We start from the raw sequence: 16,029 nt of genomic DNA, 5'->3' as shown, positions 1-16,029 counted from the left end.
TTCCAAGTGCCTCGTAAATAATACTTCTCCTCAACCACTTTCCCAAGCAGCATGAGTTATATACTCACATTCCCTCTTGTGAAAAAGTTGCCCGTCAGGTCCCTCGGTATAGGACTACTTTATCCTAAGGAAAAGCCTGCTACCATTCACCTTCTTTCTGCCCCTCATGATCTTATAACTTCTATAAGGTCTCCCCTCATTCTCCTACACTGTGCTGCAAAGAATAAAGACCTAGTCTGGCCTGCCTCTCCATATTATTCAGGTTCAATAGTCATAGCAACATCCTCATAAATCTCCACAGTCTTTCCAGTTTAATCATGTCTTTCCAATAACAAGGTAACCAAAATTGTATACTGTATTCCAAGTGTGACCTTACCAGCAACTTGTACAACGGGCAACAGTAGCATAGCGATTAGCACAACACTATTACTTCTCGGGGCTTGGAGTTCGGAGTTCGATTCCGATGTCATCTGTCAGGAGTGTGTACATCCTCCCCATGGAAATCATGGATTTTCTCTGGGTGCTCCGGTTTCCTCCCACAGTCCAAAGACATACCAGTTAGTAGGTTAATTGGTCAGTGTAAATTATCCTGTGATTAGGCTAGGGTTAAATTGGGAGTTGCAGGGTGATACAGCTTAAAGTGTCAGAAGGGCCTTTACCACATTGTGTCTCAATATACAGTGTAAAAAAACATAATCTCCGAACTCCCATACTCAGTGCCCTGACTGATGAAACCCAACAAGTTTAATGTCTTTTTCATCATCCTATTTACCCTGTGACTCTAGTTTCAACAAGCAGTGCACTTGTACTCTTAGGTTCCTCTTTTCCATTTCTTAGTACCCTACCATTCATAGTACAAAACGTAAGCTGGTTTGACTTTCCCAAATGGATATCTTTACACTTATCTGTATTGAAATCTATAAACGTTTGCTACTCCTTGGCCAACCTTTCCTAAATGATTTCTCTGTTATTGATGATAATCTTTACTATCAATAACACTTAATAATTTCATATTATCCACAAATTTACCGATCAAGCCTTGTGCATTTGCATCCAAATCATTGATATAAGAATGAAGCGTCCCAATGCTGACCCCTACTGCACACCAGTAGTCACTGACCACCATTCTGAGAAACAACCTTCTATTTCCTACCTCAGAGCCAATTCTGAGTACAGCGAAGTAGCTCTCCCAGGATTCCATGGGATCTCACCTCCCAGACCAGCTTATCTGTGGCAGGTCATTTCACATATGCACCATCCTCTGAAAGAAGTTTCCCGTCTGTCCCTCTTAAATCAAAGAAGACATCTTCAGTTATCTGAATAATCATTACTCAACCTGATATTTTTGCATCAAATGTGTGGATAGACTGTATGATGAGGTATAGGTGTATGATAAGCAAAATTACCAATGCCTTAGCAGTTAACATATCGCTGTTACAGTGCCAGCAACCTTGCTCAATTCAGCTGATGTTTGTAAGGAGTTTGCATATTCTCCAGTGAATATTTTGGTTTCCACCGGGTACCCTGGTTTCCTCTCACATTCCAAAAAGATGTATGGGTTTGTAGGTTAATTGGTTAATTGGTCACATGGGTGCAATTGGCTGGTGGAAGCTTGTTGGGCCAGTTGCAGTGTCATGTCTATTAATAAATAATTTCAAATGGCTACTAGTGGTAGTTACTAGTGTTTAAATTTCTGCAGAAAAGAGACACAATAAGAATACAACACAATATCTTTGCAGATGTCGAGGATACAAGGCTATCATGCCCAGTTTATTTTGTTAGATAAAAACAATTTGCTTGTAGGAAAATACTTGGGACTGACTATGCTGCAGCTTTTGTTGTGTTGTGGCACTTTTTTAAAATTACAAAGGTCATGAGATCACTTTGCAATGCAATATTATAATATCAGCACCAAGAGATGTTGTTATTAGAGTCATTTACACTGCCTATCAAATTTTAATTGCAAAAAGGCCATCCCAATCACTTGTCAAATTGCTGCAGATTTTTTGAGGTTTCTGGCTGTAGGAAGACCGAGGCTGATAAGAAATAGACCAATGAATTGAAGTGCAGAGTTGTACCTAATTGAAATAAAAGCAAGGAATGCTAGAAATCAGACATTCCACCCTGCAAAAACTCATTTCAGGGAGGTAGCACCCCTGCCCCCCGCAATCCCATATTTCCCCCCCCCCCACCATCCCCACGGTCGACCTCCAAGGGTGTATGTAATACTTTGTGTAGTGATTTTGTCTAATCTGTAAACCAAGTTGGGTATATGCAGGAAATGTGATATTAAAATATGTACTTATATTCTCATGTTTATTCTTTACAACTTTAAGCAAGTCTACAGGGAATTTGGCCTCTTCAAGTAGGACATCAATAGCATAGCTCCTTAGCAGCTAGCCAGCTAGTTTAAATAACGTTAGCTATGCTAATGAACGAATGACATCTGTTAAACTCACCTCAACATGTCTTTTACATTTTAACCCACCATGGGCAATAGAAACAACACACATAAAAGTTGCTGGTGAACGCAGCAGGCCAGGCAGCATCTCTAGGAAGAGGTGCAGTCGACGTTTCAGGCCGAGACCCTTCGTCAGGAGTCCTGACGAAGGGTCTCGGCCTGAAACGTCGACTGCACCTCTTCCTAGAGATGCTGCCTGGCCTGCTGCGTTCACCAGCAACTTTTATGTGTGTTGCTTGAATTTCCAGCATCTGCAGAATTCCTGTTGTATGGGCAATAGAAAAGTCACTGTTGCAAACAGTGCAGCGAGCAACACTGTCATTATTTTTGAGGTCGACTGTAAAGCCCGCCCACAGAGAAAACTGATAGGTCTACTTAGCAGAGATCCGCAATCGTTTTTGCACTGCAGACCGGTTTAATATTGACAATATTTTTGCGGACTGGCCGACCGGGGGCGGGGGTGTTAATCACAACTGGAATATAGATGATAAGTCAATCGCATCATAACATTTTAAGTAACGTTTGGATATTAAACACACCGCATATTTTCCCCGTATGAACATATAAAATCATTGCAACACACCAATATCGCTGGATCAGTGGGAGCCCTGGGCTTGTTTCCCTGCAGCAACACTGTCCTATCGAGGGGTGATGGGAGACAGCGATACTCGAAGGGGGTTCCTTATGTCCAGTCTATTCCGCAATTTAGTTTTTGTTACAGTCATTGCAGAAAACTCGGCTTCACAGAGATATGTTGGAAATGGAAGCAACGTTTTCAGTGTTTCCGTGGCTATCTCAGGATATTCAGCCTTGTCTTTGATCCAGAATGCCGGCAGAGATGTTATGTCAAACATACTTTTCAGCCCGTCGTCATTTGCAAGCTCGAGGAGTTGATCTTTTTCCCGCGCTGACACGGATGATTCACTGGGGACATTTACAAATGGGTCACGGATCCATTCCTTTGCACGTCTCGGGTCACTGGTGACCTCGCGTGCGTTAAAATTCAACAGTGCGTGACAGGGAATGAGGAAAGGTGCAGCTGACTCATATCGTTTCATATCACCAAATCATATTCTTTCCTTACGGTGGTTGGGGACCACTCTTAGCACGAAGAGAGACCAATCAGGATGCACGCTCTCCCTCTCCCTCTCAAAAAAATCTATTTCTGGGATATTGTAGATAATTTCTGGGCGTCAGGGAGCCACTACCAATATGCAGGAGACTCCCGGAACTTCCGGGAGAGGTGGGATGTCTGAGAAATATCCAGCAGGCTGACATTATCTGTTGAATGAAAATGAGTTAACATTTCAGATCAATATAATTTCATCAGAACCTGGAAAAGCTGGTCATTTTTTTTTTCAGAACATGAGGAGTGCTGGAGAGAATAAGGGTGGGACACTTAGAGAGATGCAAATGGTTCTGTGCTTGTGGTTGATCTGTAAGGGGTAGCATTTGGACAGTAGGATAAAAGTATTGTTGGATCTGTTGTACTGAACCCTGCAGATCTGTGGAGAGGGAGTTGTACAGTTGATGTCTTATTATCTGACATGGCTGGTTGCAAAACAAACTGAAAATCTAGTTAATTGAAACTGTTCAGTTGTGTTGCATCCTGAGGGTTGTCAGAAAATGTGATGCTGTTTCTTAAGCTCACATTGAATTTTGTTTGGACAGAAAGAGGCCAAGGTGGGTTTGGAATGGAGAATTATAATGGCAGACAATTGGAAACTGCTGGCTAGTGGTGTAGTGGCATTTGCACCAGACTTTGAGGCAAATGGTTCCAGGCTCAATTCCAGCAGACTTCTTGCACACTTTCTATCCATGCTGGGTTGAGCATTGAGCTAGCAACTCGGCCTTGTAAAAAAACAAACAAATGCTTAAAAAAGGGCAAAGTTGCTGCCTGATGCGCCACAAGGCTTGGAGAGGAACAACAACAGTTGAAAACTCAGGAGTGAATAGAGGTATTCTGCAAAGAACTTGCCCAGTTTGTATTTGGTTACGTAAATCCCAGTGTAGAAAGGAAATTGCAAAGTGAGCACTGAGTGCAGTACACTAAATTAAGAAATGCAAGTGAACCACTGCTTAACCTTGAAGGAGTATTTGAGCCCCTAGATTTTGGGAAAGAAAGAGATTAAGTGGCTGATGTTGTGAGATGGGGAGTTCATAGAGTTCAAGAGTTAGAATAAGAATGCTGTGGGAGGGGAAGGAGTACAAGCTAGAAGGTGATAGGTGAAGCCAGGTGAGTAGGGGAGAGAAGATGAAGTAAGAAGCTAGGAGGTGATAGGTGGAAAAGGTAAACAGCTGGAGAAGACCACATCCTCAGAATAGAGAGATATTCGGTTAGAACAGAGATGACAAGAAATTTCTTTAGCCAGAGAGTGGTGTTTGTATGGAATTTGTTGCCAGAGGCGGATGTGGAAGCTGTTATTGAGTATATTTAAGGCAAAAATTGATAAATTTTTGAATAGTCAGGGCATGAAGGGTTATGGGGGGAAGGCAGGAGATTGGGGCTGAGAGGGAAATGGATCAGCCATGATGAAATGGTGGAGCAGACTCGATAGACCAAATGGTCTTATTCTTCTCCTATATTCAATGGTCTTATCTCAAAAATGGAATCTGATAGGAGAAGAGAGTGGATCATGGGAGAAAGAGGAGGAAGAGGGGCACCGAGGGAAGTGATAAGCAAGTGAGGAGAAGACAAGGGTAAGGAGGGGGGGAACAGTGGGGAATTGAGTAATTGGGAGGTGGGTGGAAGTTATTGGAAGTTGGAGAAATCAATGTTTTTGCCATCAGGTTGGAAGCTACTTGTACAGAATGTGAGGTGTTGCTCCTTCAGTCTGAGTGTGGCCTTATCATAGCAGAGAGTAGGCCATGGACCAACAAGTCAGAATGGGAATGGGGTGTGGAATTAAAGTCGTTGGCCACCAGGAAATCATGCTTTTTGAGGTTGGAGTGAAGATTTTGACCAAGTGTTCTAATGTGCATTGGGTCTCACCAATATAGAGGAGACCACATTGGGAGCACCAGATACAGTTAACAACACCAACAGAACTGCAGGGGAAGTGTTGCCTCACCTGGAAGAGGCTCTGAATGGAGGTGAATAGGTAGGTGTAGCACTTTTTATGCTTGCAGGGAATAGTGCTAAAAGGGGAGGAATGAATGGACAAGGGAATCACAGAGGGAGTGATCCCTGTGGAGAGTTGGGGCAGGGGTAAAGGTGTGTGTTAAATGAGGCTGCAAGATAAACTCCAAGATTTTATATTTAGTGCCCCTCCCTTATGAAGGCAAGTTGTAGTAAAAGTCAGCTTGGCAAGCATTGACAGAATCGGCTTTATCAGGAGGTTTTGAGTATGACCTTTGATGATATTAGGGTTAGTACTTTGTGAGCAGAATATTGTATGCTCAAAGGCTAAGTTAAAGACAGCCAGGGCAGTGGAAAAATAGAGTCGAGGTCATGCTGTCAGCTCGTAATGAGTCAATGTAGAGAGGGTAAAATGGTCAGGCTGTCAGCTCATAATGAGTCAATGTAGAGAGGGTAAGATGCCTTCTCATTAGTAATTAATTGAAAATTGACCAAATCATTTTTCAATTAATTTTCTAATGTTCATGTTAGTTGAGGTAATCCTTTACCACTTGATTGATGCACAGTATTTTTAGTCAAAGTGAAAGTTTTATTGCATAAATGATAAACAGTTAAAAGCAGGACTGCAGTTTAATGGAATCAAAAAGTTTACATGCTTTTCATTTTGAATGTCTGAAATTCCACTATTTGCCAAGCATGGCATAAATTTAACATTTAATTCCTTGTGTTTAGTTCACGCTTCATCTTATTTTTGTGCTAAGCTTAATTTTCTGATGTACTTTCACATAAATTGGTAGTTAGATATGATTATTATTTAATATTGTAGTATTAATATATGTTTTTTGTTTGTTTACAGTTGGATGAGAAGACTGAATTATTTTCTCGAGTAAGTAACCATCAGTAAAAGTGATCTACGTGTATCTCTTTGTTCCATTGATGAGGTTGCTAGCTTCTTTCTGTATTAGGGAAAAAGTAGTTGATGTTAGAAAGTTGTCTTAGAATGAAGTTGAAGGCAAATAGAAATTTACAGAAAATTCTAGTTTTTAAAATTAGAAATATTTGAAGTTTTTTTAGGTAATTTGTAACATAACATTTGTTACTCAATCATGCCAGTTATTAAACACCATTAAATTAGTTTTAATTGTTGATAGTTATAGAATTGCTGCAACACATTCTATCATTTTAGCACATTGAATCTTTGCCAGATCCCAGCAGACAAATCCCATCACTCCCTAATGATTTTGCTACCCCGCCAGCTCTGCTCCACTACACTGTAAATTTTATTTCTCAAGTGCCTCACGAATTTCACTTTGAAAAATTAAATTAGTTCCATTTTCACCGTACCTACAAACAGTGAGTTCCTGGGAATCTTTACTTCCCACTTTTTAAATAAAAGATTGTCTCTTATATTGTTTCTATTTCTGGATAATATTTCAAATCTGTGCCCCTGGTTCTTTCTTGATATTGCATATCATGTAATCTTCCTTTCTCTTCTGAACACCTTATATCATGGATTTTTTTCTTTTGATGAACACAAGAGATTTTTCAGATGCTGGAAATTTAAGCAACGCACACAAAATGCTGTAGGAAATTGGCACAGCATCTATAAGGTGAAATAAACGGTCGACTTTTCAGGCTGAGATCCTTTACCAGGAAGAGAGCAGGAGCCAGAATAAGAAAGCAATAGTAGGGAATGAGTGTAACTTTGCATGTGATAGGTGAAACCAGGTGAGGGGATAGGTGGTTAGGTGGGGGCAGATGAAATCAGAACCAATTGGGAAAGGTAGGGAAGCCTATGGATGAACTGTGTATGTAGGAGTAAATGGGGTGGGAGCAAGGACAGTGATGAGTGTTAGGATTTCTTCAACTTTATAACTTTCTTTGCTGACATTATGTTTTGATTTGCACATAGTATGTTACTTGTGCTTCTATTAGTAACCATCTTAGGCACGTCTCTTCTGCATCAGAACTTCTGCCAATACTCTGTGAATCTGCATGTCTTCTTCCTGCACAATCTAATTAACTTTGTTCTTTTCTATTCAAGCTGGCATGTGCCACCGGAAATAGCTCGGACATTAATGCCTTTTGAATTCCTTGTTAATATTCTTCTATCTTCTGACAGGCTGAATGTGAGAGCTATTCCTGTCCTTTCTATCTTATCAATATCAACAAACCCATACAATTTCTGGCTCATTCCAAGGTGCTTTGCATCCTCAGAATGAGGCTTTTTGTCCTGTCACCAGACAAGACAATACAATATTGGTATTCATCATTGCGGAAATACCTTTCATCCATGCCTGCAGGTCATGTACAGAATGTCACCGACCTCTCCAGTATCTAGCAAGGCATATAGTTATAGTGAGATGCAGCCCAGAGTCAGGCCTTGTGGGCTTTCAAGTCTATGCTGACCACTGATCCACTTGCATTTAACTAACCTTGCAATTATCATTTTTTATTCTCTCCTAATTCTCACAATTAAGACTTTATTCCTTGGAACATAGGAGATTTTGGGTGACCTGGAGAGGTATATAATATAGAGGGGCATCGACAGGGTGAAAGCACATAGTCTTTTCCCCAGGTATTTGTGCTGAAAGCATGAGTGCATGGGTTTAAGATTGGAGGCAAGAGTTCTAAAAGGAATATTGGAGGTGGTGAGTATTTGGAATGAGTTGTTAGAAATAATGGTTGAAGCAGATATTAGCAATATTTAAAAGCTATCTGGATACATACTTGGATAGGAGAAGCTTAGAGGGCTATCGTCCAAATATGGGCTGAAGGTACTAACCTGCTGAGCAACACAGCATGAATTGGGCTGAAGGGCCTCATTCCATGCTGGAAGACTATGAGAAGGACATGGATCATTTGGAAAGTTGGGCAAAGTGGTGGCAGATGGAATTTAATCCAGGCTAGTGTGAGGCAGTGCATTTTAGGATGCTAGAAACTGATAGGACATATATTTAAATGGACCTCAGGAGTGCTGATGCACAGATGGACCTCAGGGTGTGAATTCCCTGAAAATAGTGACATAGGCCCTTGAAGAAGGCATTTGGCATGCTTACCTTCATACGTCAAGGTATTGAGGGAAAGAGTTGGGATGTCACTTCACTGTTCTATGAAACGTTGGTCAGTCTGTAGTTGTAGTGTTTTGATTGACACATTACAGGGAATATGTGGTAGTGTTAGAAAGAGTGAAGAAGAGATTGACAGGTTGTTGCCTGCAATGGAGAGCTTTACTTTTAAGGAGAGACTAGATACGCTGGCTTTATTCTCACTAGAACCTCAAAGACTAGACTTTATAAGATTCTGGGGGCAATAGATAGGGTAAAAAAATGTTCTTAGGTTAGAGCAGTCTGAAACTAAGTGGCACAGGTTTAAGGTGAGCAGGGAGCTATTTGAACAAGATCTTAGGGCCAGGTCTTTCTCACAGAGGATGTGATGTTGCGGGGGGGGGCGCGGTGGGGGGTGGTTATATAAAATGTGCCAGTGGTGGTAGAGTTAGAGTTCAAGTTTATTGTCATTCAATCATATACATGTATACTGCTAAATAAAACAAAGTTTCTTGGGGACAAAGGTGCAAAGCTGCATATATTACATACATCATATAAAATAATATTAACGCAATATTAATAGGTAAAAAAGTAATCTGAATTTTTAAGTTAACATAATGTACATATATGACGTATAGTTAAATATACAATAGTATACTGCTACTAGTGCTGTCATAAATATGTGTACAGGGTGGTAGCAAGGTGTTCAGAAGTCTCACATCCTCAGGGATAGAAGCTGTTACCCTGCCTAACAGTCCTTGTTGTTATACTGTGGTATCTTCTGCATGACGGTAGGAGTTTAAAGAAATTGTAGGATGAATGGGTGGGGTCCTTGACCATGCTGAGGGCACTGCGAATGCAGCACTTCTGGTATACAGTGCCTATAAAAAAAGTACTCCCTCCCCCCTTGGAAGTTTTCAAGTTTTATTGTTTTACAACATTGAATCACAGTGGATTTAATTTGGCTTTTTTTTGACACTGATCAACAGAAAAAGGCTTGTGTCAAAGTGAAAACAGATCTCTACAAAGTGATCTAAATTAATTACAAATATAAAACACAATAATTGATTAAGTATTCACCCCTTCAAGTCAGTATTTAGTAGATGCACCATTGGCAGCAATTACAGCCTTGAGTCTATGTGGATAGGTCCCTATCAGCTTTGCACACCTGGACACTGCAATTTTTCCCTGTTCTTCCTTACAAAGCTGCTCAAGTCCTGTCAGATTGCATGGGGATTGTGAGTGAACAGCCCTTTTCAAGTCCTGGCGTACATTCTTAATTGGATTGAGGTCTGGACTCTGACATGACCACTCCGGGACAGTAACTTTGTTGCTTTAAAGCCATTCCTGCCTAGCTTTGGCTTTATGCTTTGGGCCACTGTCTTGCTGGAAAACAAATCTTCTCCCAAATTGTAGTTCTGTTGCAGACTGTATCAGGTTTTCCTCCAGGATTTCCCTGTGTTTTGCTGCAGTCATTTTACCCTCTACCTTCACAAGCTTTCCAAGGCCTGCTGCAGTGAAGCATCCCCACAGCATAATTCAGTCACCACCATGCTTCACGGGAGGGATGGTGTATTTTTGATGATGTGCTGTGTTTAGCTCACATTTTGGTTTCATCAGACCATAAAATCGTCCTCCATCTGACTTCACAGTCTCACACATGCCTCCTGGCAAACTCTAGTTGAGATTTCATGTGAGTTTTTTTGTCAACCATGGCTTTCTCTTTGCCACTCTTCCATAAAGCTGCAACTGGTGAAGCATCCAGGCAACAGTTGTATGTGTAGTCGCTCCCATCTCAGTCACTGAAGCTTGTAACTCCTCCAAAGTTGTCATAGGTCTCTTGGTGGCCTCCCTGACTAGTCCCCTTCTTGCGTGGCCGCTCAGTTTTTGAGGATGGCACACTGTAGGCAGATTTACAGCTGTGCCATGTTCTTTCCACTTCTTGATGATTGACTTAACTATACTCCAAGGGATATTCAGTGACTTGGAAATTTTCTTGTATCTATTTCCTGACTTGTGCTTTTCATTAACCCTTTTGCGGTGTTGCTTAGAGTGTTCTTTTGTCTTCATGCTGTAGTTTTTGCCAGGATACTGCCTCACCAGCAGTTGGACCTTCCAGATACAGGTGTATTTTTACTACAATCAATTGAAACACCTTGACTGCATATAGGTGATCTCCATTTAACTATTTATGTGATGACTTCTAAAACCAATTGGCTGCACCAGTGATGATTTGGTGTGTCATATTAAAGGAGTTGAATACTTATGCAAATAATTATTTTGTGTTTTATATTTGTAATTAATTTTGATCACTTTGTAGAGATCTGTTTTCACTTTGACACAAAAGAATCATCTTCTGTTGATCAGTGTCAAAAAAAGCCAAATTAAATCCATTGTAATTCAATGTTGTAAAAAAAAACATGAAAACTTAAGGGGGTGAATACTTTTATAGGCACTGTATATCCTGAATGGGAGTCGGGAGAGAGACACCAATAATTCTCTCAGCAGTCCCTGTAATCCACTGCAGGCTGTTACCATCTGATGCTTTGCAATTTCCATAGCAGACGGTGATACAGTTGGTCAGGCTACTTGATGGTGTTCCGGTAGAATGTGGTTAGAATGGGGATGGGGAGCCTTGCTCATCTCAATTTCCTCAGGCAGTGGAAGTGCTGCTGTGCTTTCTTGACTGAAGAGGTGGTATTGAGGAACTAGGTGAGATCATCCATGATATGAACTCCAAAAAACTTGGTGCTCCTCATTCTCTCCATGGAGGAGCTGTTAATATACAGTAGGGTGTGGTCAGCCTGTACCTTCCTGAAGTTCACAATCATCTCTTAGTCTTCTCCACTTTGAGATTCAATTTGTGTTCACACCAGTCCACAAGTCACTCTACCTCCTCCCTGTATCCTGACTCATCGTTGTTGCTGATGAGGTCAACTACTGTTTTGTCATCAGCAAACTTAATGATGTGGTTAGAGCTGGATCTAGCAGTACAGTCATGCTTCAGCAATGTGACCAGCAGCAGTGGTAGAGTCAAATACAATGGGTACTTGGTGAGGAAAAGAAAAAAGGGATATGGGCCTAACATTGGCAATAGGGATGAGAGTGGATAATCATGGTTGGTTTGGTTGAGTTGGACCCAAGGACCTGTTTGTGTGCTCCACAACTCCATGGATTAGAAGGTATGGGGCAGGGCAAGAATTATGTGATTTTAGAAGATGAGGTGCTAATGGAACTTATTGAATTTATGTAATCGATCTTTGCTCTTTGTATTAGAAAGGCACAGATCTCATTGCTAACTTGGGTTTTGAACTGGTTTGTCCATAGCAGACAGAGAATAATAGCGAAAGGCTAGAGGTGCGTGACTAGTGGGGTTCCATAAGGATTGGTGCTGGACCTCTGTTGCCTCTGATATATATCAGTGACTTAGATGAAAAGATAGGTGAATTTATAAGTTTGTGGTACCAAGACTGGTGAAGTTGTGGGTATAAAGGATTATCTAGGAATACAGCAGGATATAGATCAGTTACAGATATGGGCAGAGAAGTGACCGATGGAGTTTAATCTGGGCAATGTAATATGTTGTACTTGGAGAGGTCAACTGAAAGAAGAAATTGTACTGTAAATGGAAGACACCTTAAAAGCATTGAAGCCCAGAGGGATCTTGGGTTCCTAGTCCATAGTTCACTGGAAGTAGGCACACAAGTGGATAAGGAGGTAAAATAGACGTGTGGCATGCTTGCCTTCAATGGCAGGGATGTTGGGTATAAGAGTACGGAAGTCATGTTGCAGCTATAATGAGTTTTACTCAGGCTGAGCATGGAGTATGGTGCCATAGAGTTCTGGTTGCCCCATTACAGGGAGGATGTGGAGTCTGTGAAAAGGGTGCCAAAGAGGTTTACCAGGATGCTGCATGGAGTAGAAGGTATGAACTATGAGGAGAAGTTGGAGAAGCTTGTATTGTTTTCCCAAAGGTGTAAGAGGTACAGGGGAGTCTTGATGGAGGTTTTTATGAGATGCATTGATAGGGTAGAGAGTCAGAATCTTTTTCTCTGGGTAGAGATGTTAAATACCAGAGGATAAAGCTAGAAGAGGGAATGTAAAGGAAACTTGGACAAGTTTTTACACAGTGAGTGGTAGGAACCTGGAATGGGTTACCAGGGATAGTAGTGGAGTTTAAGAGGCTTTTAGATAAACACATGAAGAGAGTAGAGGAATATGAGTGATACACAGGAAAAACACATTCAGTGTAAACCGGCATTAAGATCAGCACAATATTATGACTTGAATGGCTTGTCCAGTATTGTACTATAGGGGTCCCCAAGCCCGGTGCCGGTCCGCAGCCCAGTAGTTGGGGACCACTGCTGTACCATCTTCTATATAATACAAGATCACAAACTAAAATGCAAACGCAATGTTTCTCTCTTCATATTAGTATTTGATCTGCTGAATATTTCTAGCAATTTCTTTTGTTTCAGATTTCCAACTGTTATATTCTCCAGTTCATAGATGAAGCAGTTTTTTTCCATCTTTCTGATGCCCTCATTCATCATCTTTCTATTTACAGTCCCCAGGACAGATTAGCTATGATAAAGATGCATTAATTTATTCTTTTATCTTGGTCTCCACCTTGTCACAGACTTTTCCTTTGCTCTCTCCATCCCAATCCTGTTCACATTTTAAAAACTTAATATTTGCATTGTTTACTAGAGTTATGCATCTCATAATATCATAAACATCTATCTGGTCTCCCCGAAGCCACTGCTTCAGAGAAAACTACCGTAGTTTGTCCAACCTGTCCTTAGAACTCATACTGTTCAATCCAGGCAGCATTCTGCTGAAGTTCTGCATCCTATGCAAAGCCTCCACATCTTTCCTGTAATGGGATGACCAGAGGGTTTCTAGTCAAGAAAACAAGATTAATTTGTCATAAAACATTGAATTATAATTTAAGTTATAATTTCTTGAGTTTTCTTGGCCATTTCTTGATAGTTTAAAAGATGAGGAAATCAGTTGAATTCTGGACAGTCAGTTTTTATGACAATAATTGGAGAAAAATCTTTCACAGAGAATAAGTAATCCCCAAGGCTCCAAGTAATATGTAGATGGTGCTAATATAGAGGAACAGCACTCAATATGAGGCAGAGCAAGTGACTAAGGTGTCAGTGGAGAAGCACTTCGGGACCTGAGGCCATAATTAGATTAGTTTTTAAATTATTATGGGAAGAGAGGGGAATAGTTCACAAGTTAAATTTGGGCAGTCTAATTTTGACGATCTGAGTCAGGAACTTGGAAAAGGAGATTGGGAGAGGCTGTTTGCAAGTAAAGGGGCATCTTGGGAGTGGGAAGCTTTTAAAAGTGAGGCAGGGAGTGTGTTCAGGACCAACATGTTCCTGTTAGAGTGAACAGCAAGACTTGCACAGTTTGTTGATGAAAGATTTTGAGGCTCATGAAAAAAGAGGAGGCATATATATGGTTTCAGCAGCTGAGATCAAGGAGTATAAGGACATTGGAGCTATGCTTCAGGGGAAATCAGGAGTGCAAAAAGAGAAAAATTAGGTAGATTTGGCAGATAATGTAAAGGAGAGTCCTAAGGGATTCTTTAAGTGTATTAAGTACAAAAGCATAACTTGGGAGAAAAAAGGGCCCCTTACGGATTAACAGATTTGTCTATGCCAGTAACCGCAGGAAATGGTGATACCTTAAATGAATATTTCTTGTGTGTAATATGAATATTTCATGGAAGCTATGGAATTCAGGGAAGAGAACATTGCTGTCTTGAAGTATATGCACATTATCAAAGAAGTGGTGCTGACATAAATCCCTGGGGCCCTCACAGATATGTTTGTATCATTCACCATGGGAGAGGTGCCAAAAGACCAGAGGGTGGCTGAAGTTGTGTCTTTATTTATGAAGGGCTGCAAAGGAAGCCAGGCAACCCAAAGTCAGGAAATCACTGATGAGAAAGTTGCTGGAAGGAATTCTGTGAGACAGGATCTACCTGCAGTTTGGAAAAGAAAGGGCTAATTATTACTAGTCATTATGGCTTTGTGCATGGAAAATTGTCCATCAAAAATCTGATGTTTTTTGAAGAGGTGGCCATGAGTATTGATGAGGATGACATGGCAAGGTAAGGTCCAGTGTGATATGCTAGTCTGGAACATTACTGATGTGACCACTGCTGCACAATAGGTATCAGTCCTGGATCTGCAGTTCTTTATCTGTATTAATGATTTAAGTGAAAAATTGGCGGTATTGTGGACTGTGAAGAAGGTTATTTAAGTTTACTACAGGGTCTCGAACAGCTGGAAAAGTGGATCAAGGAATGGCAGATGGAATTTAATTTGGAGAAGTGGAAAGTGTTGTATTTTGAGAAGTTAAGCCAGGGCAGGGCTTGCACAGTGTAGTATTGGGAGAGAGTGGTAGAACAGGAAGACCTAGAGGTTCAAGTACATAGCCCCTTGAATGGTGACACAGGTAGACTGGATGATGAAGAAGGCGTTTTCCATGCTTGCCTTGATCAGTCAGTGCACTAAGTACAAGAATTGGGGGTCCTCACCTACCACCCCACCAGCCTCCGGGTCCAACATATTATTCTTCATAACTTCCGCCACCTCCAACGGGATCCCACCACTAAGCACATCTTTCCCTCCCCCCCCCCCTCTGCATTCCGCAGGGATCGCTCCCTACGCAACTCCCTTGTCCATTCGTCCCCCCATCCCTCCCCACTGATCTCCCTCCTGGCACTTATCCGTGTAAGCGGAACAAGTGCTACACATGCCCTTACACTTCCTCCCTTACCACCATTCAGGGCCCCAAACAGTCCTTCCAGGTGAGGCAACACTTCACCTGTGAGTCGACTGAGGTGATATACTGCGTCCGGTGCTCCCGATGTGGCCTTTTATATATTGGCGAGACCCGACACAGACTGGGAGACCGCTTTGCTGAACATTTACGCTCTGTCCCCCAGAGAAAGCAGGATCTCCCAGTGGCCACACATTTTAATTCCACATCCCATTCTCATTCTGACATGTCTATCCACGGCCTCCTCTACTGTAAAGATGAAGCCACACTCAAGTTGGAGGAACAACACCTTATATTCTGTCTGGGTAGCCTCCAACCTGATCGCATGAACATCGACTTCTCTAACTTCTGCTAATGCCCCACCTCCCCCTCGTACCCCATCTGTTACTTATTTTTATACACATATTCTTTCTCTCACTCTCCTTTTTCTCCCTCTGTAGTTCTGAATATGCCAGCTGCCCATCCTCTGGGTCCCCCCCCCCATCTTTCTTCCCGGACCTCATGTCCCATGATCCTCTCATATCCCCTTTGCCTATCACCTGTCCAGCTCTTGGCTCCATCCCTCCCCCTCCTGTCTTCTCCTATCATTTTGGATCTCCCCCTCCCCCTCCAACTTTCAAATCTCTTACTCACTCTTC

At 41.6% G+C, this 16,029-nt stretch overlaps 1 protein-coding gene across 21 annotated transcripts in view; it reads left to right on the top strand.

Annotated features, from left to right (window-relative positions):
- The window catches only part of lrrfip2 (leucine rich repeat (in FLII) interacting protein 2), a 125,472-nt gene that overhangs the window by 63,680 nt on the left and 45,763 nt on the right, over positions 1-16,029 (top strand). For all 21 annotated transcript variants that reach the window (XM_072263303.1, XM_072263294.1, XM_072263276.1 and 18 more), the window contains one exon: positions 6,397-6,426. In XM_072263303.1, coding sequence (XP_072119404.1) covers positions 6,397-6,426 — 30 coding nt within the window. The remainder of the gene's footprint in view (positions 1-6,396; positions 6,427-16,029) is intronic.

Source organism: Mobula birostris, chromosome 1, assembly GCF_030028105.1.
Source record: "Mobula birostris isolate sMobBir1 chromosome 1, sMobBir1.hap1, whole genome shotgun sequence".
NCBI lineage: Eukaryota > Metazoa > Chordata > Chondrichthyes > Myliobatiformes > Myliobatidae > Mobula > Mobula birostris.
Note: the sequence above shows the minus strand (reverse complement) of the source record. Positions and strands in the feature narration are given on the sequence as shown.